The 23,697-nt window shown below is 37.5% G+C and overlaps 2 protein-coding genes across 3 annotated transcripts in view; both read left to right on the forward strand.

The window, feature by feature from the left end:
• The window catches only part of LOC127655714 (phosphatidylinositol 4-phosphate 5-kinase type-1 alpha-like), a 44,684-nt gene extending 36,368 nt beyond the window's left edge, over positions 1-8,316 (forward strand). Inside the window, exons 15-17 of one of the 2 annotated variants that reach the window (XR_007972071.1) lie at positions 1,742-1,829; positions 1,924-2,015; positions 4,624-8,316. Coding sequence is in view for 1 of the 2 variants with exons in the window: in XM_052143662.1 (XP_051999622.1) it covers positions 1,742-1,829; positions 1,924-1,926 (91 nt within the window). In the remaining variant the exon portion in view is untranslated. Of the gene's footprint in view, positions 1-1,741; positions 1,830-1,923; positions 3,901-4,623 lie in introns of those variants that run through there. The other variant, XM_052143662.1, reaches the window with a different exon arrangement.
• Positions 8,317-8,577: 261 nt separating this feature from the next.
• psmd4b (proteasome 26S subunit ubiquitin receptor, non-ATPase 4b) lies at positions 8,578-17,227 on the forward strand. Its single transcript, XM_052143670.1, has 10 exons — positions 8,578-8,650; positions 9,397-9,537; positions 9,672-9,786; positions 11,411-11,497; positions 14,550-14,618; positions 14,755-14,970; positions 15,063-15,171; positions 15,567-15,680; positions 15,783-15,847; positions 16,471-17,227. The coding sequence occupies exons 1-10, from the start codon at positions 8,625-8,627 to the stop codon at positions 16,642-16,644; spliced, it is 1,116 nt and encodes a 371-aa protein (XP_051999630.1). The 5' UTR covers positions 8,578-8,624; the 3' UTR covers positions 16,645-17,227.
• The last annotated feature ends 6,470 nt before the right edge of the window (positions 17,228-23,697 follow it).

A 23,697-nucleotide genomic window follows, 5' to 3' on the forward strand; every position in this document is an offset into this window, starting at 1 on the left:
AGATACCACGCCCTCCGATGCCGCGGCGAGCTCATCTGCTTCCATCGCAAGAGGGTCGGCAGACTGGCTGTGAGGCGAGTCGCCGCCGCCTCGAGCATGGACGGGAATCAACGAGCGTGCTGGGGTGCAGGTGGTCCGAGGGGGCTTACCCGGCGGAGCTGCACCCGCTGCATCCCCAAATCGCCTCCATCGCCAGCCGCATCGTCCTCAATCCCGTGGGAAGGAGGAGCAACACCGGGGGGCGGCTGGAGTGGCTTGCTTACAGTTGTAAGCAAGCCGCGACCGCAACGTTTTCATGGTCATGTTCTCGCAGTGAGAACATGAACCATCCACAAATGCAGCCTCGGTGTGATCGCTACCCAGACACACGAGACAACGCCTGTGGCCGTCGGAAGCGGAGAGCACTCTACCGCATCCAGAAACAACACAGCGCCCCTGAAAGGCATCTTTATAAAGACGCATCCTTAAAAGGACGTTCAACGCCGCTGTGTTTTTCTCATTTAGAGGAAATTACTCTTTTAAATAAAATCACTCTTTTATGAAAAAAGGACTTGTGAGAGTTCTTTTATGATCTGCACTGTCGAAGTGCCCAGGGGCAGGAATGCACAGCCGTGCAAACAGGAGAAAGCCGCTGTTGTGCGCCGTGGAATCCAACAGCATGCAGCAGAGGAATGACAGGAACTCGATGTGTAACACGCAGCAATTGCAGACACGACCATCGGCTCCGAAGAAATTTTCTGAATGGACTCCCGTATTTGCGCCACTTAAATACCCGTATGTCCGGGGGCGGGACATGCAAATACTGGTTGCCAACTCTCATTGGCCTTTTTTCATAGTTCAGAGGTGAATATCGGTGCTCAAGAGAGACCCCTAGTGTCGCTTCCCTGACACAACGTGGAGAGAGCGACAGAAGGGGAACTTTAATTTTCGTACCATTTCAATTATTTTCACATTAAGCTTACAAAATGTTTGCCTCTGAAGAGATGAATGTCTTGCAACAATTGTTTGACATAGACACAAAACAGACCTCAACCCTTAACACACAAACCTCAATAACAATGACAATCAATAAACCTCATTAAGTTAAAATATGAGCTCCTAACATCACCACACAACAATTGACTAACAGTGACAACAAAAAAAAGAACAGCAAAAAACAAAAAATGCCTATAACACAAAACTGCACTATTTATTCATGCTGCAATGCATGCTGGGAACTCTTTAATCAGCAAAGTTGTTTAACATGAAATTGTTCAGTTGGGGGAACATTGTTGGTCTAACATGTGTTTTTATGTAGATTAAAGTAATTTACTTTTTGTAGTATCTGTGACTCAAATACCACCCTTAAGCTGGATAAAATGCTATTTCATTTTTTAAAGTGTGTGAACAAATGTAATTTATGTCAAACCCGATGTGGCACATGAATAATGACAGTCTGTTCATCACACTAAGCTATTGTATGGTTTCAGAAGACTTGGAATATAGCACACAAGTCAAATTGACTACTTTTTGTCTTTAATGGAGCTTGACAGATGTGGAAACTATAAACTTTCCTATAAACTAAAAAAAAAAAAGGAAAAGAAAAGCAATAACATTCTTCAAAAATTCTCCTTTTGTGCTTCACAGAAAAAATATCAGTAAAAAGGTTTGGTGAATAAATAATGACAGAATTTTCCATTTTAAATGAACTTACCCTTTGAAATATGTGATGAAACTGTTCTTTAATCTCTTTCTTTTTCAGCATGGGAGCTGAATACTTAGATGAGCAGTTAAGCAATGAAGATGCCATTTCACTTAAAGACATCATCCCAGAAACTGACATTTGTTTTGTAAGTGTCATCTAATTCAATTTACCCATGTATACAAATACATTCATTCTGATAAAAAAGACTCCCTTACAGTTAAACAATCATATTTTTCCAGTAAGAGCAGAGCTGACTGATGACAGAGGAGAATTTGAAAAGAGACGAGGGCACAGAAACTCATGAAAGATGATGGGCGCCTCTTGAGCGCTGGTATGAAGGGTTTTTTTTCTGAATGGGTGCTTTGTAAAGAACTCTGGGTGCTCAGCACAAGAGATAATGAGATGGATTTTTATTGAAGAGTGAGAGGGATAAGGAATGAAGAGAAAGCCGAAGATAAGCTGGGTATTGTGGCTTCCCTCCCTCTCTCTTTCTCTCACTGCTCAGGAGATGCTGCTAAAAATCAGTTTTAACCACAAACTTTAAACAAAATCATGAGAAATGATGTTCGTTCTCAGTCTCACATTTACCACACTTGCTCTCAAAACAGCAAGCAGAAATGCTCAAACTCATTTCTTTAGCGTAGTGCTGAGAACACACACACACACACACACACACACACACAAACATGCAGTTAGTCAGCACCACTTTATATTATTGTGGATTTGGAGGTTTTATTCAGGATTTATGTTGCATAAATCTTTATTAGCATAGATCCATATTTTTATAGGTCTTTCAGCCTTTAGATTTCCTCTGAACTGGTGTGTCTTGAATTAATGACTGCCAGCACTCCAGTTTATGTATCTCCAAACACAACATTTACATTATGCTGTGATGTGGTGGGTGTGGGCAGTTAAGCAGAAAATGTGTTTTGCCTATATACAGTATACAGTGCATCCGGAAAGTATTCACAGCACTTCACTTTTTCCACATTTTGTTATGTTACAGCCTCAAGTCTTTTTGTGTATGATGCTACAAGCTTGGCACACCTATTTTTGGGCAGTTTCTTCCATTCTTCTTTGCAGGACCGCTCAAGCTCCATCAGGTTAGATGGGGAGCGTCGGTGCACAGCCGTTTTCAGATCTCTCCAGAGATGTTCAATCAGGTTCAAGTCTGGCTCTGGCTGGGCCACTCAAGGACATTCACAGAGTTGTCCCGTAGCCACTCCTTTGTTATCTTGGCTGTATGCTTAGGTTCATCTTTCAACAGGACAATGACCCTTCGCCCCAGTCTGAGGTCCAGAGCACTCTTGAGCAGGTTTTCATCAAGGATCTCTCTGTACATTGCTTCACTGTAGGGATGGTATTGGTCAGGTGATGAGCGGTGCCTGGTTTCCTCCAGACATGACGCTTGCCATTCAGGCCAAAGAGTTCAATCTTTGTTTCATCAGACCAGAGAATTTTGTTTCTCATGATCTGAGAGTCCTTCAGGTGCCTTTTGGCAAACTCCAGGCAGGCTGTCATGTGTCTTTTACTGAGGAGAAGCTTCCGTCTGGCATACAGGCCTGATTGGTGGAGTGCTGCAGAGATGGTTGTTCTCCTCTCTCCACCGAGAAACGCTGCAGCTCTATCAGAGTGACCATCGGGTTCTTGGTCACTTCCCTGACTAAGGCCCTTCTACTCCGATCGCTCAGTTTGGCCGGGCGACCAGCTCTAGGAAGAGTCCTGGTGGTTCCAAACTTCCATTTACAGATGATGGAGGCCACTGTGCTCATTGGGACCTTCAATGCTGCAGAAATCTTTCTGTACCCTTCCCCAGATCTGTGCCTCGATACAATCCTGTCTCAGAGGTCTACAGACAATTCCTTGGTCTTCATGGCTCGGTTCGTGCTGACATGCACTGTTAACCGTGGGATCTTATACAGTATATACAGGTGTGTGCCTTTCCAAATCATGTCCAATCAGCTGAATTTACCACATGTGGACTCCAATCAAGTTGTAGAAACATCTCAAGGATGATCAGTGGAAACAGGATGCACCTGAGCTCAATTTTGAGTGTCATGGCAAAGGCTGTGAATACTTATGTTCATGTGATTGTTTTTATTTTTATAAATTTGCAATGATTTCAAACAAACTTCTTTCACGTTGTCATTATGGGGTATTGTTTGTAGAATTTTGAGGAAAATATTGAATTTAATCTTTGGAATAAGGCTGTAACATAACAAAATGTGGAAAAAGTGAAGTGCTGTGAATACTTTCCGGATGCACTGTATATAATATGAATAATGTTTTTTTTTTTAAACTGGTAAGGGCATCTTATTGGTGGAGTTTTCCAGCTCTTTCTGTATTGCCCTGAAACGGACAAAAAAAAAAAGAAAGAAAAAAAAGTCTAATAATGATTCCCACTTTGTTGCATTGGAATGTTAAAACTGTATAGCTTATACAATAGAGTATATTCTATAAAGTCCTGCATCGTGGCCTAGAATTTTATGGTTTGGCATCACTACAACTTCCATGACTACCTTCTCTGTGTTCACTTTAAATTTAAGGTGCCACTCAGTTGATTTAGTTCTTTTTTGTTGAGTTTTTCTTCTTCATTTGCCTGGATTTGCCTTTGCAATATTTTTGAGTTATTTTCTCTCTCTGCCATTGATAAGTTGCCCCTCCTCATTTGGACTAATTAACTTTCAAGGTAGAGACCGTCTTGCATTGCATACGTTTCTCTTTTTAATGCATACTGCTGCCATGCCAAGGCAAAATGTCAATGTACTGTATTTTTGTAAATAGTTCTGTAAGTAATTATTAATTCTGTGTTCCTATATGTTTTATAAAATGCTAATAGTGTGCTCCTATAGCACAGCAGCTGTTGTCTTTTAAATAATGCTTCATGAGTTGACTAATTGATGTGCCACAATGTCTTCCAATTATCTGCCTTAATGCAGCTCTTGAAAGCAGCACTTTGGTTTGAAAACACACATTTCTGCTGGATACAGAAATTGCATGGCCTCCAAACACATGGACTAACATGGATTTGCTTGAGGACACTTCAGATGAACATGCTACAGATATTTTTTTTCAACAATGCATGTTTTTGTTTTTCTAGTTACTAACCATTTCATACTAAAGCTTTTTTCTGGCAATACACAATCCTATAATGTGTAGAGAAGACTGTCAAGACTTTCAGAAATTAGAATTTCAGGAATGTGAGCTGAAATTATATTTTAACGAGTTTAATCTATAGGTGAGAAATTTTGAGAAACTTCTCAACTGACTACCAGTTGACAGCACACATGTATTTTAACTACATAAACTTTCCTAGGTACAGTTTCACTCACCCTGAAAATAAACCAATTATTTGAATGAACTGAGTGAAGAAACATGGAAGACAATGGAAACTTGGCACATATGAACATTTTAGTTAACAGAGGAGCTGGAAAGGAAACCAAGGAGCCTTTTGCCCAATATGAGCTCTCTGATAAATCCACCTTCCCATTATCTGAACAATACAGCTTCTGCTTCTCATCCTCTTCGATCATGAAATTGAACAGAGGAAGTCATTTTTAATGGGGCCCATTTTGTGACAGCATTACTTCCACTTAAGTGCCCAACCACACGTTTCTTGTTGGCTTGGATACCTCTGCCACACAGATCTGAGACTGTAGTTTTGAAGTATTTAGAAGAATAGCTGACAGTAATGGACTGAACAATGGAGTCTTTAACAATAATTTTGTGTTCTTATTGAAAACTGTTGATTCATCTCTTATAAACAGTAGTGTGGGACTGAAGTAATCTTTTGCCAAGGATTTGCCCTTGCAGGTAGAAAATGCACCTGAAGTACATTAACTGTCTTTCCCAAGACTGTTATTGATGAAAGTACAGAATAGCTTTCAATCTTCACAGTGGATGCAGTATTTATGCACATTCAAGTTTTTTTTTTTTTTTTTTATGTATGTAACGCATGCTAATCAAATTGTAGAATATACAGATAGAAGTCAATCGATTTTATGATGAAGTAATGGCAAAATTTGTTTGGCCAAGTGGGTCGATTTATTTATTGTTCATCTTGCTCCTTTGGTTTGGATCATTTCAGTGTAATCTTTGTCAGATATCTCACATTAAGTCTTGTTACGGAACGTTTTGATCATGCAGCTTAATGCTGCACAAAACTTAATACAGCTGGGGATAATAGCAAAAACAGCTAGGTTGGTTCACTTATTACTATATCTGAACTACTAGTTGTCCTCTGCAATTGTACATTAAAGGATTTTTATCAATATTAATTTTGACACTGATCTTACAAACAGAAATATATGCAATTAAAAGGAATATTCCAGGTTCAATACACGTTCAATTAATAGCATTTGTGGCATAATATTGATCACAATTTTATTTTGACCACTCCTTTATAAGCAAAAATCTTGGTTCCAGTGAGGCACTTAAAATGGAAGTGAATGGAGCCAATCTGTAAACGTTAAAATACTTACTGTTTGAAAATGATAGTCTCTAGACTAAACAATATGCGTGTAATAATGTTGCATACTAACCTTTTTTATTGTGTATAGTTATAGCCAATTTTACAATTTTGTTGCCTTGACTAAAAAAAGATATGTTTTAACGATGATTTAAACAATGTTACAGCTCAAATGATACATGAGTTTAACATAAGAATTAATGTGCTTTTATAAAATTATAAGCTTCACATTTCTGCCTTTAAACCAAATTGGCCCCCATTCACTTCCATTGTAAGTGCCTCACTGTAACTTTTTGTGCAAAGTTTCTGCATTGCAAAAGATTTTATTTTTTATTAACAATACCCAAATTAACAACTTACCATTGCAAGTTTACAGTAGAGTTTCCTCTCTTTGTTTAAGGTTGTGATGAAACCCAATCACTTTTATAAAAATGGGCTAAAAGTGCACATGATTGTAATAATTTCACTTTCAACCATGTGGCATTTTGTCTTTTATCTGCTCTGCGTTTCAATGCTTTTTAAGACCTTTTTCAAATTAAGTTGATTTAAGGTTTTGTGGATACGTAGCAAAAACTGATCTTGGATCACCTCTCAGTGGCTCAGTTTCATTCAGTTGGTTTGTGGGGTAGATTTTTGCATGGGTTGAAATCTAAGCACACCAGAATAGAGTTTATAGTCCAGATTTTTATCCTTCACAATTCAGACCTCACTCTTATTCCTGTTTCTGTGCGATTTTATTTTTGTTATTAATATCTAACCTTGTAAACCCAACCCATGTTTCTGATCTCAAGATGACAAGACTCACTGCTCTCTGACCCATAACTCACTACAGAGCCGTGTCTGTTTTTTTCATGAGCTTGAAATGTTTTTAAGTCTTGCTAGGATTCTGCTCCTCTGAAACCACACTAAACATATTTACTCACCCAGAATATTGTCTCACTTCTACAATGGTCCCAAAAGAGACGCTGTTGGCCTTACACGAAAGTAAACTGAGAGGGAACTCTTAATGCATTGAGCAGTCAAACAGATGGTCATTCTTCAAATGCTTTATAGCCCCTGCAGGGCTTTGCCCAGTGTTTTGTAACTTTATTGAGAAGATTTGTTTTGATTAGTAACTATAGTGAAACTAATAAATGCATAACAGACACATCAGTCATGCACAGTAGACACAGTATCAAATTTTGATAACTCAGACATGAAAGAGACAACCAACCTATTTCAATTTAAATGTTTCTGCCAACATATTTCAATGATTGTATTTATTAAGAAATGTCTTGTTTTTTATTTCGCCTATTTACCTTGTTTGCCTGTATGACTTTTGAATGCTATATGTATACGTAGATGATTGTATTATGTAATCTAGCAGAAAGTCATTTCTGTAATTTAAATAGTGCACATCTAATGCAGCGTACTGTGCAAAAGATTTAGGCACTTGTGAAAAATGTTGCATAGTGAGGATGTCTTCAAAAATAATTGATAATTTATACATTTATGTCATACAGTTTTTCTTGGTTGTTGGCAGATAGGATGTTCAAAGCTTCTTGGAGAATTCACCAAAGTGCTTCTATCTATTTAGACTGTCTCAATTGCTTCTGTGTCTTTATGTAATCTCAGACTGACTCGATGTTCAGTGGGGGGCATGCTATCTTTTGCAGGGCTCCTTGTTCTATTCTATTCTCTTTGCAAAAGAATGTTTGGGAGTCTAAAATGTATATTTCCTATTGACACTCTATAGCTGAAGATATAATTAACCATCTTAAGACAAATGTGTTTATGAAACATCTTATGTGCCAATAAGACTTTTGCACAGTACTGTATTTTGGGTGGGAGGGAAGCTCTTGACAATATAAACTATAAAAAAAAAAAAATATTTTTTTGTATTTTATGTTTAAGATTATGGTTAATGTTCCCATTCTTTATATATCTGTTAAAGCTTTTCAGCTTCTCTACATATGAATGTTGAATGGTGCCAGGAACAATGACTTAAGACTATTTTTACTGGGCCTGTATAAAATGTGTATATAATATGTATATAAGCAAGTCACGGAAATGCCTTTTTCTCACGTGGGGTTTCCAGCAGGTTTCTTCTACCATATTTCAGTAATGTGGTGGTAGTGTTTTTTCACATTGCCATTCAGAAAAACAAAATAAAAATAAAATATTTTCCAAACTTTGTTGAACTGTGATATTTTTCTCCCTTATTCAGAGTCGAAATTAACTACTTACTAAACATACCTTGAAATTATTTAGTTGCAGCATTTTTTTGTTGTAATTCAAAAATATATATATATATAAATATATATATATATAAATTGGCTGAAATAGCGCTAGACACAATGTGATGAATGGAGAATGAAACGTAAACATCATGAACAACATTTCCCATCATTCCTATTGCTCAGATTGCTTTAACCAATGATCTTTCACGTACGTGCTGACGTTGCCTAGAGCGACAGAGAGAGAAAAATCAAGATGGTGCTGGAAAGTACTATGGTCTGGTAAGATAATCTACTTTAAATTACCTTTAAACCTCATCAGTAGTTTGATAACTCATTTATGTCTGAAATATTAAGTTAAATATTTTATGTTCCGGTTGAAAAAGACGTAATGAAGATTAGAAGGACAGATATGTTGTTTTCCTTAGTCATGATGCACATTCAGCCTGTCAATCAACTGTTTCTTTGTGTTGACATATTTTGAGAAAGCTCATAGTTCCCCTTGTCAAATACGTTTTCTATTTTCTCATGTTGTTTCATTTATTTCTGTTTTGTCCTTGAAGGGATTGTTCTGTTCAAGGATCTGTTCATTCACTGTCCTTGTTAGAAAATATGATTTTATATAAACAGCTTACATACTACAGGATTTCTATGTACATGTTAAAATGCTTTAGCCTGGATTGCTTTCTCAGCTCTTCACTGACTATATCTGATATTTAACTATTAAATAGAGAACACCTGACATTACTTTAGATTGAGGGTTCTTAAAGGGATAGAACATTTTGTCATTGTTTTCTCATTTTCATGTCGTTTCAAACCCATATGACTTCTGTGGAATACAAAAGGAGACCTTTGGCAGAATTTGACCCTCCATTCTTTTTCATTACATCTGTTTTCAATACAGTGAAAGTGAATGGTGTCTGAGGCTGTAACTCTGCCTAACATCATGTCCTTCCCTTTACGCTCATTTGATATTAGGCAGGAATGTTTGAGTGGACATCACAGTATCTGTTTCTTATTATCTCTAGTGTGGACAACAGTGAATATATGCGCAATGGTGACTTCTTGCCTACCAGACTTCAGGCTCAGCAAGATGCTGTCAACATCATCTGTCATTCGAAAACTCGGACTAACCCAGAAAACAATGTGGGACTCATCACTATGGCCAAGTAGGATGAGGATTTAATATTTTATAATTTATGTATTATGTTATGATATTTAATTTTTTGACTACAGTGTACTATTTAGGATATCTTATACAACAAAATCATTAGAAGAGATCCATTGTGTTTGTTTATTTCAGTAACTGTGAGGTCCTGACCACTCTGACCCCCGACACTGGCAGGATTCTATCAAAGCTTCATGCTGTCACGCCCAGAGGGGTCATCAGCTTCTGTACAGGCATCAGGGTAGCACATGTGAGTGCTGCTCATACCTTCTCCAGTACACATCAAGTTACCTTTAAAACTTGTAAAATGTTAACACCCTTTGTTATTGTTAGGGGTATAACAGTTATGACCCGGATCAGATAAGGAGAAAGAAAAACCAGGAGTCAAGAATTTCAATCAAAGAATCCAAAATTTACTGAAGAATAGTTTGCAGTGAAATTGGTACAGCCAACGGCAAAGTCTCACGAGGAGATCGAAAGCTAACTCATACCTTACACAACATCTTACATCAATTATACCATTTGCAAGGACGTACATTCCATTATTTTACTCCTGATTGGCTAAAAGAACATAAAGTCACAACATATAGAGAGACTATGCAGCCTATCAACATTAATCAGCGCACTTGTCGTCAGAGCCCGAGATTTACATCTGAAGTGACCTCGCAGATGATCGCGGGCGTCTTCGAGTCGGCCTGGTGTGCCTCCCTGGGTGCAAAACCTAGGTAGAAGGTCAAACGCACACACACAAAACACTGACGAACAACAGTTTTTCTCTGGGCACAGGAGAGCCAGAGCACACATTATCAGGTCATTTAAGCCAAAACAAGAGAGATAAAATTTTCACTCCTCAGGCAGAGGAGAGGGGTAGAAATAACATACCTTTCTTCCCTAAAGAAATAATAAGAGAAAATCACACTTCTACTATTCAGGTAGTATTGCATAGGACTTTAAACCATATACTTAATCATAGAAAAGTAATGATCAAACACAGAACATATGTTTAACATTCTCCCTGCCCCCTCTCATCACAGCTAAGCTTATCCCCAAAGGACCTTCAGACTACGGGCAGGACAGAGAGAGATACTCTGGAATGTTCCTTAAAATACACTAGTTAACATTCCAACACACATAAGATTCAAAGTATATTTCAGTTATGCATAAGAAAATAGAATTGATTATGTGATCATGCATATAGTTAATTCATCACTTTATTAAAGAATTTAAGCAACAGAATATAGATAGATATTGATATAAAAGGATATATATATGTATTGATATATCTGAAGAGCCAAGGGATTTTGACCCTCACCCTTCATTATGATTGCCAAATCTTTTCACATTTGTCAAGTGTGTAACAATGCTTTCTTCTGGGTTTTCTGTCGACACTATATAAACTGTCGAATATAATACACCTTCACAAAGCCTGCATTACATTGAGACAGCTTTACAAATAATCCATGAAATGTGCAGCAAAAAAGTTGTACTTGTACTGTTTAGGGATCTTGTTAAAAAATAAACTTTAATGGTGGGATCCTTCCAAAGGTTGTGCAGAGTTTTACACATCAGCAAGGAACAGCCCAAGGTAGAAGTGGCAGAAGACCTTTACTTTTAGACAACAATTGGAGCAAAAACCTCATCTTATGTCATCGTTAAGGAATAGTATCCCCACGACTTGACTAAGTTGCTGAAATCTAAATTGGTGTCGTTGATGTGTAAATGTAGGTGTTAATAAGCCATTTTGCATTCAGTTTGGACAGGGACGTTTTATACACCAAACTTGAAAAATTAAATGGTTAAATTTCCATAAATCAACAAAGCTTTTATTTTTTATATTTATTTTAAGTGTCTTCCTGCTCCTCTGTGCTTCACAGCTGGCATTGAAGCACAGACAGGGAAAGAACCATAAGCTGAGGATCATTGCCTTTGTGGGGAGCCCTGTGGAGGACCAGGAGAAAGATGTGAGTTTGTTTTTGTCTTTTTCCTTTGAGTCTTTGTGTCAAGGCTGTGAGCAATGCCATAGGCCCTAATAGGCAAGTCTGCTCACTTGGCGATAGGGCTGGGCCATATGGCTACAATACATATAAATCAATATTTTTCAGCCTTTGTTGAATATATTTAGTTTACATCTTGATAATTATGTATTTGCTCTGAAATGGTTTGAGAAACCATTTTTTATATCAGAGGAACCTGTATTGAAACCAAAATACATTGTAGCCAAGTAGAATCAAAATGTCAAAATAAAGGCATTGGAATGAGTAATACAGTAATAAAAGGCAATAATTACCTACATATATATTACTAAAACATTCTTGTGAATAAATATGGTGTGCTAACCTATACAACTAAAACTATTACACTCATCTTTTGGAACCCAGTTGAATGCTATTATAATACTGTACTATTATATTATTATATTGTGGGACACAGTGAAGTTTCTTATTATAATATAATACAGAATTATTATTATTATGAAAATTAGAATTGTTTTAGAAATAGTAATTACGTCTCGTAAGATCCTCGTTGCAAATCTGATGAAATGCTCTCTTCTCCTTTTCTATGATTGTGTGATACCATGTTGCATTTTTAGATTTGTACAACAACTTGGTTATGATGTTTGAACCTGCATCACTTTGCTTTCCCAATGCACGTGAACCGCTCTGAGAGCGCTGATAGAATTTCACAGAGTTTCGCTCTAAAGCACACAGACCTTGTATTAATGTAATTAAATTGCTGCTTTTTGCAGTTTTAGAATCACATATGGACATAGTATGCTTCTGATGTTATTTTGATTAATTGTCCAGCCCAATTGTGCAAGTACTGTGAAATTTGACTAATGACACGCTCTTCAGGAAACACTTTGGCCAAATAAAATCCTCGCAATATTGTTCAATCTTGGTAAAAACACTATGCACTATTTTCTATGTAGGAAATAAGCATATGTACAAGTACAGATCCATACTTCTTGATTGGGAAAACACCAAAATCTCCAAAACTTTTTTGTCAAGATTCCGTTTCATTTCGATACAAATAAAAAAATCGATACAAATAAAAAATGGGGTCCTGGGTAGCTCAGCGAGTAAAGATGCTGACTACCACACCTGGAGTTTGAATCCAGGGTGTGCTGAGTGACTCCAGTCAGGCTTCCTAAGCAACCAATTGGGCCAGTTGCTAGGGTGGGTAGAGTCACATGGGATAACCTCCTCGTGGTCGCTATAATGTGGTTCTTGCTCTTGGTGGGGCATCTTTTTTCTTAAGCAAAAACTTAAGAAGCATTCAAATTCTTGAAAAAAATACATCTTAAATATTGTCGTAAATAACATCTTAAAATTGGGATAACTTCACAGTTGTCTTAAATTTTAAAAGGTAAGATGTTTAATGAATTTACTGTGTTTTTCATGTTGAGTCTGAAGTCACAGTGGGCTGTTTACATAGAAATGTTATTTTAGACCAAAAACGTTTTAAACTTTTGTGTGTAATTTTATATTTTTATTTTCAGCTTGTAAACAATGTAAACAACAAAAAACAAATGTTTTGAAGCTTCTTAATGTGGTGACCAATCGTGCTAATTAAAATGGATGCGCTGCATATATAGCACACTCTCTCTCTCTCCATAATCTTTTAGAGTTCATAGAAACATAATTATAACGTTAGAAAGCTGACCTTTTTTTCACCCCATCCACATTTCTATCGGAGTTGGGCACACCCTTTCCCATTTACCTGCCTCTTACTTTCTGACATGATATAATTATCAAGCTTCCCCAGAAGAACTTTTTCCTTGCAGTCATTTCCTCCACTCTTGTCTACTGAAGATTTATTTTTTTTCCTCCATGTCAAATTAAAAGTTATGAAAATGTTAACAGCAAGTAAATTCTTCTATGATGGTCAGTGTCATTAAACTAACACATCTCATGTACTTTAAATTAAAAAAAAATATTGTGAGGTGATTGCTACTTAATAGATAAAGGTATCATTACTATTTGCCTCTGTTGAAGTATTGTATTTATTGTAGGCTATTAGACATTGTTAGCAGCCTGTCTTTTTATTCTTAAGGTAAAAATGAAGATGCTCTTAAGAAAATATTTGAGAACTATTTAATAATTGCACTTAGGAATGTTCTTACAAATTTATCCTAAGAACTTTCTTAATTTTTTTTCTTCAGAACATTTTCGTGAATCTGGCCCCAGGTGCGTTGACCGAGTGCTTGTTCTGTTTGAAGCACTTGAGAGATGTTTCTCTCCAGTGCATAACTTGCATTTTGCTATTGTTTTCTATACAATATTTTATGATGTATAACTATTATGAATTCAAAACCAGGAGCGCATTTTCATTATTAAACTGTGGCGTTTGATTAACTTTTTTACATCAAATTTAGGTTTGAATGTATCTGTAATTTAAATCTAACTGTTACTGTACAGAGTGCCTAATATTTATAGAAAAAAAGACATTAGCATTCTACCGCTTACCAGCCAATACTAAGATTGTTTTTGTTTCTTTATTTTCATCTATAATTAAGTGGTTTAAATTCTCCTGTTGCTTCCAAACTGAGAACAAACAGGGTTAAAAAAATACAATTGCAATTTCAATCTTTTTTTTTTGTACTCCATATGCAGCATACAACCATTTGTTTTTTTTTAATTAATTTTATTAAGTACATACATTTTGGCTTTTATCTGATAAATTGAAGTTTCAATAACATTTCAAATCATCAATAAAATTGGGACAACCATGGTATTTATTTATTTATTAGGTCAAATCACAAAAAAAAAAAAAGAACCATTGTTCTAAAGCTCTAGAGTAAACAAACAAGCGATGCTTCTTTCAAAATGCGACTGGCTCTTTTAACTGAAAGAAGTGACTTTGATGCCTGAACTATTCCTACAGCTGCCATATTAAGAATGGCAATTTCTCTCATATTCTCATATTTTTGACAATACTGTCTCTGGAGATGCAATGTGAGTCATATAACATGTTATTCACCTGTCTTCTGATTTGTGTCTCCGACCATCTTAGTTGGTGAAGATGGCAAAGCGTTTGAAGAAGGAGAAAGTCAGTGTTGACATCGTTAACTTTGGAGAAGAGGTGAGTGTTTTTTTTTAGATGAATGTAGTTTCTTTATCATGTTAGGGTTCAATTGTATAAAAATAAAAAAAACTGTCTCTCTTTTATTGTTCTTGTCTTTTACTCTTCCCTTTTGTTTCATTGTCACTCACTGTAGGAGGTGAACACGGATAAGCTGACTGTGTTTGTGAATACCCTAAATGGAAAGGAGGGTGCAGGCTCTCACCTTGTAACGGTGCCCCCTGGCCCGAGTCTGGCAGATGCTCTACTGTCCTCTCCCATCATGGCTGGAGAGGGTGGCACCATTATGGGCCTAGGTGCCAGTGACTTTGAGTTTGGAGTGGACCCCAGTGCCGACCCTGAGCTCGCTCTGGTGAGTAGCATGTAGCTTCTATAGTGCAAAACTAATTTCAGCTAAATGGGTCTAGGAAAGACTTTTTCACATTATAAGTGTCTCTGTCCTAGGCTTTACGTGTCTCAATGGAGGAGCAGAGACAGAGGCAGGAGGAGGAAGCTCGCAGGGCAACTGTGGCCTCCGCTGCAGAGGCTGGAGTCTCATCACCCACTGCAGATGGTAAGAGAGAGAAGTACAGCTATAAAGGAGTAATGGAAAGAAATAGTGGGCACATTGTGAAAAAAAATTTGGTGGTGTCAAACCATCATTAAACAAATGTAAATCTCTTATATGGGCAATAATGTGGCACGATGAAACCATAACATGGCATAGCATGTAAAGGTAGTCATTTTTGAGATGCTATTCTAACACTAGTTTAGCATATAATGTACTGTTTGTTTATCTTTATTAGAGATATTATACATTGTTACTGAGTATTTCGTGAATTTTGAATGCTAGGAGGTAGGTCTGCACAATGGAAAATTACTACTCTGCGTATTTTACGGTACTGAGTTTATTCATTTCAAAAGATGTCCATGTTTAGTGTGACCCGATATCTTCTGTACTTGTGTTAGAGTCTGAAAATGCCCTGCTGAAGATGTCGACTGCTCCTGCCCTGCCTGATTTCAGCCGCATGACTGAGGATGAACAGATCGCATATGCTCTACAGATGTCCATGCAAGGAGAAGGTCAGTCTCTCTCTACACTTTACAAATTCTGATTCTTATACATTTTTCTTCCTTTTTGACTTATTTCTTCAATGTACACAATGTTCGCCTATTTGTGCACAGAGTTTGGTGGTTCAGAGGCCATGGATGTGGACGCAGGGGCAGCAGCAGACAGTGAGGGTGCTAAGGTGTGTGTGAACTGGGATTTATGTCCACATAACACTTATTTCCTCTCCAACCAGATCTGCATTAGCTTCAATGTGGAGATCAGAATTTTAGATTGAACACAGTCATGCTTTGGGAATAAGCAACTGCATATTTTTCATTCCTATCATAAAGAAGCCATTGGGAAACAGGATCAGAACCACACAAAACAGAGACACTAGTACATGAAATACCAGTGCTTGCAAGGCAGCATATAAATAGTGTAAAATTAAGCAACTTTTTAAACTTTGGTCCTGCGTAAATGAAATGCTGCTTTGCCATTGCCATGATCCTAATGCATGCATATTGCTCTTTGTTGGCTGTGCATGATAAACAACACAATGCAACACCATCATCAGTGTGAATTGACCTATAAATGGATGCACAAAAGTTAGAAAAAGAATCACAGTTCAGTATGCAAATATTACAATGACATCACTGTTTGAAAATTCTATTAATGTCAAAAGGAGATCTTCAAATAAATAAATAGCACTATTAGGTTCTACATGTAATTCGTTGACATTTGTGCATTTGCGTTTCGATTGGTGCAAGAACATAAAAGTGCCATAATTTTCTCTCTCTCTCCTTGTGTTTGTGTATTCTGTAGGAGGATGAGGAAGATTATGATGTGATGCAGGATCCAGATTTTTTGCAGAGTGTGCTGGAGAACCTTCCTGGAGTCGATCCCAACAATGAAGCCATCCGTAATGCCATGGGCTCTCTGGCATCCCAGAACAAAGCCAAACCACCTGAGGACAAGAAAGATGATGAGAAGAAATAGAGGAAGCCTGAGGGAGGTCTGGACTGACAGTGGGCATCAAAGACAAATAATGTGGAAGAAGGGTTTCAAACTGAACTATGTGTAAAGACTGATACAATCACAGGATGCACGTTATAGATGAAAAAGTTATTAATGATTTAATGAATTTTCTTAAAACATTATAACATTGAAATGGATACAACAGAATAGACCAATAACCAACTCTACTGAAAGATTAAGAAAATATCCCTAGGAAACGCTTACCTGTAATGGTGAACGAGAATGATCTTTGTTTCTTTTTATGCATCATTATCACTTTAATTAGTACCGTGCACTTTAGTGTTTTTCTTGGTAGCTTGCTTTGTCACCCAACTATAATTTACCATGTGGCTTTTGAATAACTCTTTGTAAATGTTTATTTGTTATTTTTGTATAACTATCTTCATTTCCTTTTTAAATAAAGGGCTTTGGTTAAGGAGATTTAAAGAAAAGGTGGATCAATTGCTTTTCTATGGACTCAATTATTTGATTCTCATATATAGATTCAGTCTAGTTTAAAGGTGCACTCAGTACATTTTTTTTTTCTCATTAAAAAAGTTTTACCCCTAAAGACATGAATTGTAGTTGTGCAATATGTGTAGGAAATCACGAGCACCCACATTAAAATGAAGACTCTAGTCATATCAGTAACCTTATAAAAGCTGTTTTATTCTACATGGAGAGGGTCCACACATGGGGGCTGCCATTTTAGAATCACATGACCAGCTGAATACTACTCACTTAATCTCAGTAACCATCCTGTTATTTGACACTTTAAATTTATCATGTCTGACTGAATACTACCGGTACATTTCTACAATGGCATCTGAAACGGAAAACAATTGATTTTAATTTATGCTGCATCTAAACCGCTAGATGTCAGTGTAAGTCCAAGATGACAAGTTTAAACTGATTTGCTTTGCATATTGAACACCATAAATGCTGGTAAATACACTTATCATTTTTGGTCCTAAATGATAGGCCCTATTATTTTGTCCACCGATGAACCATTTAATAATGATTTATTTATGAGAGAGGATCATGAGCTACAGCAGCAGCGACGTATATTGTTTCAGCGAATTCTCACGTGTATGTATTTACAGCAGTCTCTATGTTTTGGGTCTATATGTGTATTGGGTTCTTCATGGTTTATGTTCGGTTCTTTACATTATACATTTGTTTTGAATTCCGCGTTTAATTTTCAATTTTTCTTTTTAAACGACAACCGACTAAACTTGTAAACTTGCTCGTGTGTCCAGTACGTGCTGTGAATACATGAGTCGCGCGGGGAGATTCTGCATCAAGTCAAGTCAAGTCAAGTCAAGTGGTTTTTATTGTCGTTTCAACCATATACAGTTAGTACAGTACACAGCAAAACGAGACAACGTTCCTTCAGGACCATGGTGTTACATAAAAACAACAAAGGACCAACACAGGACCACATGAGACAACACAACGAAATAAAATACCTATATAAACTACCTATATATACCTATATAAAGTGCACGCGCAAACATGTGCAAAAAGTACAGGACAGTACAACAAATTACTGACAATGAACAGGACAATAGACACAGTGCAGCGCCGACCAGTACTCAGTAGTGCAAAAAGATGACAGTTTCTAAAAATGTAAACATAACATACTACGAGATAATGTTCTATGCACATAGCAGTTATTGAGGTAGACAGTTATAAAGTGACAGTAATTAAAGTGCAACTCAGGACACGTGTGTGTGTGCGTGTGCGTCAAACCAGTCTCTGAGTATTGAGGAGTCTGATGGACGGCCCGACTGTGTAACTGTATCAGCAGCTAAATGCGCTTCAACATCTTTAACCTTGCACTCAGTCTCTCACTCCTTGCACAATTGACTTTACCTTTTCTTTCTCTTTTTTTTTTTTTCATTGTCTACTCAATTTTGAATTGTTTTTTGACAACTATTCTACCTTTAACGAGCCCGCTGCTTAGAGAATGTAAGTATTTATGCTAACTTAATCTTCTACCTCAAGTTTGTTTCACATACAATAACTTTTCAAACCCATTCCAACCTTAAATTCCTTGAATTTGTGTTGATTTGTTGGATGTGCTGTGGAGTCATGGGTCCATCTAAAAAGATAATTTTGCTGTGAGGTCTCTTGGCATCAATGGCATTATTTAACAATAATTACATTTTCATGATTTAGACCTAAAAATAAATAAATCCTGGAATTTTTGCTTCCTGGTTACTGCATCAAAATGTAATGAAATAAGTCTTAACTTTTTTCACCTATTGTAGGCTGATTGCTTAATATTTTGTGTTTGACAGAATTGGAACATCAAACCAAAACTTGTGCAGCCTTGAACAAACTCCGTTTAGTAGCAACCGTGTTGCCCAACAATCCAATGTATGTAGCCTCCCTAAAACCTTTAATAATGAAATAATGTATTTTCACGATTCTCTTTGGACATTCAGGTCAGATAATGCCAACCCAGCAGGGGCTCCCGGATCCCCAGGTGGCCCTGTAGAAGAGGGGGCACGGGCCGGTCCTGCTCCCCCACCAAACACCACCAGCAACTGCCGACTACAGCTGACAGGTGAGTGTGTGTGTTTTAGGGGGTCTGTGGAAAGAAATGAGAAAGCAATATGTGCATAGAATAGAATGTTGAGACCAGGGGAGTTGCTAGGGTTGAAAAACATAAGGGCTTTGCCCCTAGAGGAACCCCCCTTCCCACCATCAATATCCTGCATTTATGGGGGCCCGGGTAGCTCAGCGAGTAAAGATGCTGACTACCACACCTGGAGTCGCAAGTTCGAATCCAGGGCATGTTGAGTGACTCCAGTCAGGCTTCCTAAGCAACCAATTGGCCTGGTTGCTAGGGTGGGTAGTGTCACATGGGATAACCTCCTCGTGGTCATGTGGTTCTCGCTCTCGGTGGGGCGTATGGTAAGTTGTAAGTGGATGCCTTAGAGAACAGCATGAAGCCTACACACGCGCTAGGTCTCCACGGTAATGCGCTCAACAAGCCACTTTATGAGATGCGCGGATTGACGTCTCAGACACGGAGGCAAATGAGATTCGTCCTCCGCCACCCAGATTGAGGCGAGTCACTAAGACACCACGAGGATTTAGAGTGCATTGGGAGATAGCATTACAAATTGGGTAGAAAAAAAATAATTATATATATTTCAATTATTCCTAGTTAACAGAACACAAATAATACATTAAGTGTTACCAAAGTAGAATGGCTGAATTAATAAAACAAGTATCCAGTGTTTAGGGCTCATTCTTTCTTGTCACATGTCTTTCTGTGGTTCTGGTCTGCAGGTGGTTAATATTATGCGTGTCAATGTAGATAAGGTTGTGGAGAGAGACCAGAAGCTTTCAGAGCTGGATAACCGGGCTGATGCTCTGCAGGCCGGGGCTTCACAGTTTGAAAGCTGAAAAAAAGAGATAGGAGGAACACACGTCAAATTAAACGGGACATTGCAAGGTGTTCAGAGCTCCATGAAGTGTGAATGACATAGAGGAAAATTATAACATGCAAGAGTAAAGAGGTCAGTGCTGCTCCTTGTTAATGTTGTGTTCAGCAGATTTGTAGTGTACGGCTGCTTGTGTTAATTGGAGCCCCTGGGTTTTTGCTAATGATCTAGCTGTGCAAAAATGCAGATAAACATGGGATATGGCAGTACAGATCTTTGAATCCTGGATAATGTATCCGAATACTAGTATACTTGTTACCAATGCACTAGTTACATACAGTCCTATATGACCTAAATATATAGACTTATTATGTTAAGTGAAGCTACTGTCAAGGTTATTTACTCTATTGGGTGAAGGTCTGTGCTCTGACAGGGCCATTCCAAAAGGTGAATTTTCTTTTTTTAAGCCATTCTGTAGTGGATTTACTTCAGTGTTTAGAGTCATTGTCCTGCTGCATCACCAACTCAACTCAACTTCAGCTGGCACACAGCCACCCTGACTTTATCCTGTAGGTTATCTTGATAAACTTTTTATGATTATGAAAAGTGGTCCAGGCCCCGAAGCAGCAAAGCAGCCCCAAATCATGATGCTCCCTCCACCGTACTTCAATGTTGGGATGATATTTTTATGTTGGTATGGGGTGCCATTTTTATGCCAAATGTATTGCTGTTTTCTTCCAAAACAATTCAAATTTTGTTTCATAAGTCCACAAAACTTTTTCCCAGTAGCAGTAGTAGAGTGTCAAGGTGGCCTTTGGCAAACTTCAGGCATGCAGCAATGTTTTTGTTGGTAAGCAGCAGCTTCTTTCGTGTTGTCCTGCCATGGACACCATGGCTGTTTGATGTTTTCTGTATAGTAGACTCATGAACAAAGATGTTAACCAGTTCCAATGATTCCTTCAAGTCTTTAGCTGTTACTCTAGTGCAGTGTTTCCCAACCACTGTGCCGTGGCGCACTAGTGTGCCGTGAAAGATTGTCAGGTGTGCCATGGAAAATTATCAAATTCCACAAAATAAATAAATGCAAAAAAAATAAATAATTTCAAGTATGAAAACTCCTCACGTTTCAGAGACATTTGCTGTTTTGAAACCATAATCGGTCACTTTTGTGATTGTGAAGAGAGAGGGAGAGACACTTGTGTGCACATTTCAGAATGCAGCCGCTTCCTTCATGTTGTCCTAACATGGACACCATGCCCGTTTAATGTGTTTTGTATAGTAGACTTATGAAAAGAGATGTTAACCAATTCCAATGATTCCTTCAAGTCTTTAGCTGTCACTTTAGGGTTCTTTTTTTCCCTCACAGAGCATTCTGTGGTGTACTTTTTGAGTCTTCTTGGCTGGACGGCCACTTCTAGGGAGAGTAGCCACGGTACAAAATCGTCTCCATTTATAGACAGTTTGTCTAACTGTGAATATTTAAGCTCTTCTATATAATTTGTAACCCTTTCCAGCTTTATGCAAAGAAACAGTTCTTGATTGTAGGTCTTCTGAGATCCCTTTTTGTGAGGCATGGTCCATGTCAGCAGATGCTTCTTGTGAATAGAAAATCTTTGAGTGCTTTTTATAAGTCAAAGTGGCTCTAACCCACACATTGTTTCATTAATTGAATGCCAGGTTTGCCAACCCCTTTTTTTTTTTGTCATTTTTAGCCTAGGGATTCACTTTCTGTTTCCACAGCACTGTTAAAGTTTAATGGGATGCGTTCAATAAAGACATGAAAGATTATAATTGTTTGTGTGTTGTTAGCTTAAACACACTGTGCTTTGTCTATACTTGTGACATAATGAAGATGAGATCACATTTTATGAGCAATTAATGCAGAAAACCAGATGTCTCCAAAGGGTTCACATAATTTTTTTGGCCACTATAAGTAAAGTTACAACTGTAATTTTGAAGCACATTCTGTTAGTATCCAGGTTTATTATAGGCATCAGTGGTGGAGAGCTCAGATCAACCCACTTAAGTAATTTAAGTGTTTGTGTATTTAGAACCCTGACTGGACCAACTCCACACAAGCTCAAGAATTCATAACACTCATTATTATTATTATTATTATTATTCTGAATTATTTAATAAGGGCAGTGAGCATAGCAATGCAATATGAGATAGCAACTGAACCTTTGAAAGGCACATTTTGCAGTGGAGTAGGTGTATGATCTATCATGTAAATGTATGAAATTTAAATTAATGCCAAAATCATATTTCTCTCTTTATCATATTTTTCCATATTTCACTCTTTCTCTTCATCTTTATCTCTGTTCTTTTCTAGTGTATTTCTTCTCTTGAGCTGATCTATCTGCAACAAATGAGAAAATTAATGAATGAGGAAGATGTCAAAGAAAGTAGAAAAAACAATCTTGAGCTCCTCCCCTTCTTGAACCTTTTCTTTTCGGTGCTGAGTTCTCCGCTTAGCCAAGTGCGAGATACTGGTTTTTGGTATTTGCTCTCGTTTCTTCACCTGATAGAGTTCATTTTACATGTGAGCATTCTGCACACATTTATACATGAATGCACAGAAAGAGAGAGGGAGAGACACTTGTGTGCACAAGGTCAGTGGATGTAAAAGGAGATGCAGTAACTCAATGGAGGTGTGTGTGTGTGTGTGTGTGTGTGTGTGTGTGTGTGTGTGTGTGTGTGTGTGTGTGTGTGTGTGTGTGTGTGTGTGAGAGCGTGTATTTATCATTTTGTGGGGACCAAATGTCCCCATAAGGATAGTAAAACCCGAAATGTTTGACCTTGTGGGGACATTTTGTCGGTCCCCATGAGGAAAACAGCTTATAGATCATACTAAATTATGTTTTTTGAAAATGTAAAAATGCAGAAAGTTTTCTGTGAGGGTTAGGTTTAGGGGTAAGGTTAGGTTTATGGGATAGAATATAAAGTTTGTACAGTATAAAAACCATTATGTCTATGGAAAGTCCCCATAAAACATGGAAACACAACGTGTGTGTGTGTGTGTGTGTGTGTGTGTGTGTGTGTGTGTGTGTGTGTGTGTGTGTGTGTGTGTGTGTGTGTGTGTGTGTGTGTGTGAAAGAAAAACAGAGAAGCCAAGTAAACATCCCTGTAATGGCAAAGCTTTCCCATCTGACCTTTTGGAGAGCATTAGTTAATTAATACTGACCTAATCTGCCCCTGTAGATATGTCCTCATCCTACTGCATTTCACTACTGCGTTTGCTCTTCAATTTATAATGACAGGATTCATGATTTGTCAGTCTATTTCTTTTTTCTACTTGTAGTTCTAATCCTGATAAGTGTGTCCAGTAATTAGTTTATTCATCAGCACAGGTTATTCAGGATGTAAAGGATTATTCACAAGATGTAAGATTTGATTGTTATTAGTAAATCAAAATAAACCGTACAATTAGAATTATAAAACCATACAAAATGGGAAAAAGTTATGTACATATATAAAATCCTTTAACCCAAAAATGAAATTTCTGACATAATTTACTCACTCTCTTGTTGTTCCTAACCCATATGACTTAGGTAGAATGTTAGTGCATTTGCGTCCCACAGTTAAAACTCTTTTACTCGTGGTGTGTTTATTTTATTTATTATTTCTTGTATTCTTT

The sequence above is a fragment of the Xyrauchen texanus genome, chromosome 15, assembly GCF_025860055.1.
Source record: "Xyrauchen texanus isolate HMW12.3.18 chromosome 15, RBS_HiC_50CHRs, whole genome shotgun sequence".
Taxonomy (NCBI): Eukaryota; Metazoa; Chordata; class Actinopteri; order Cypriniformes; family Catostomidae; genus Xyrauchen; species Xyrauchen texanus.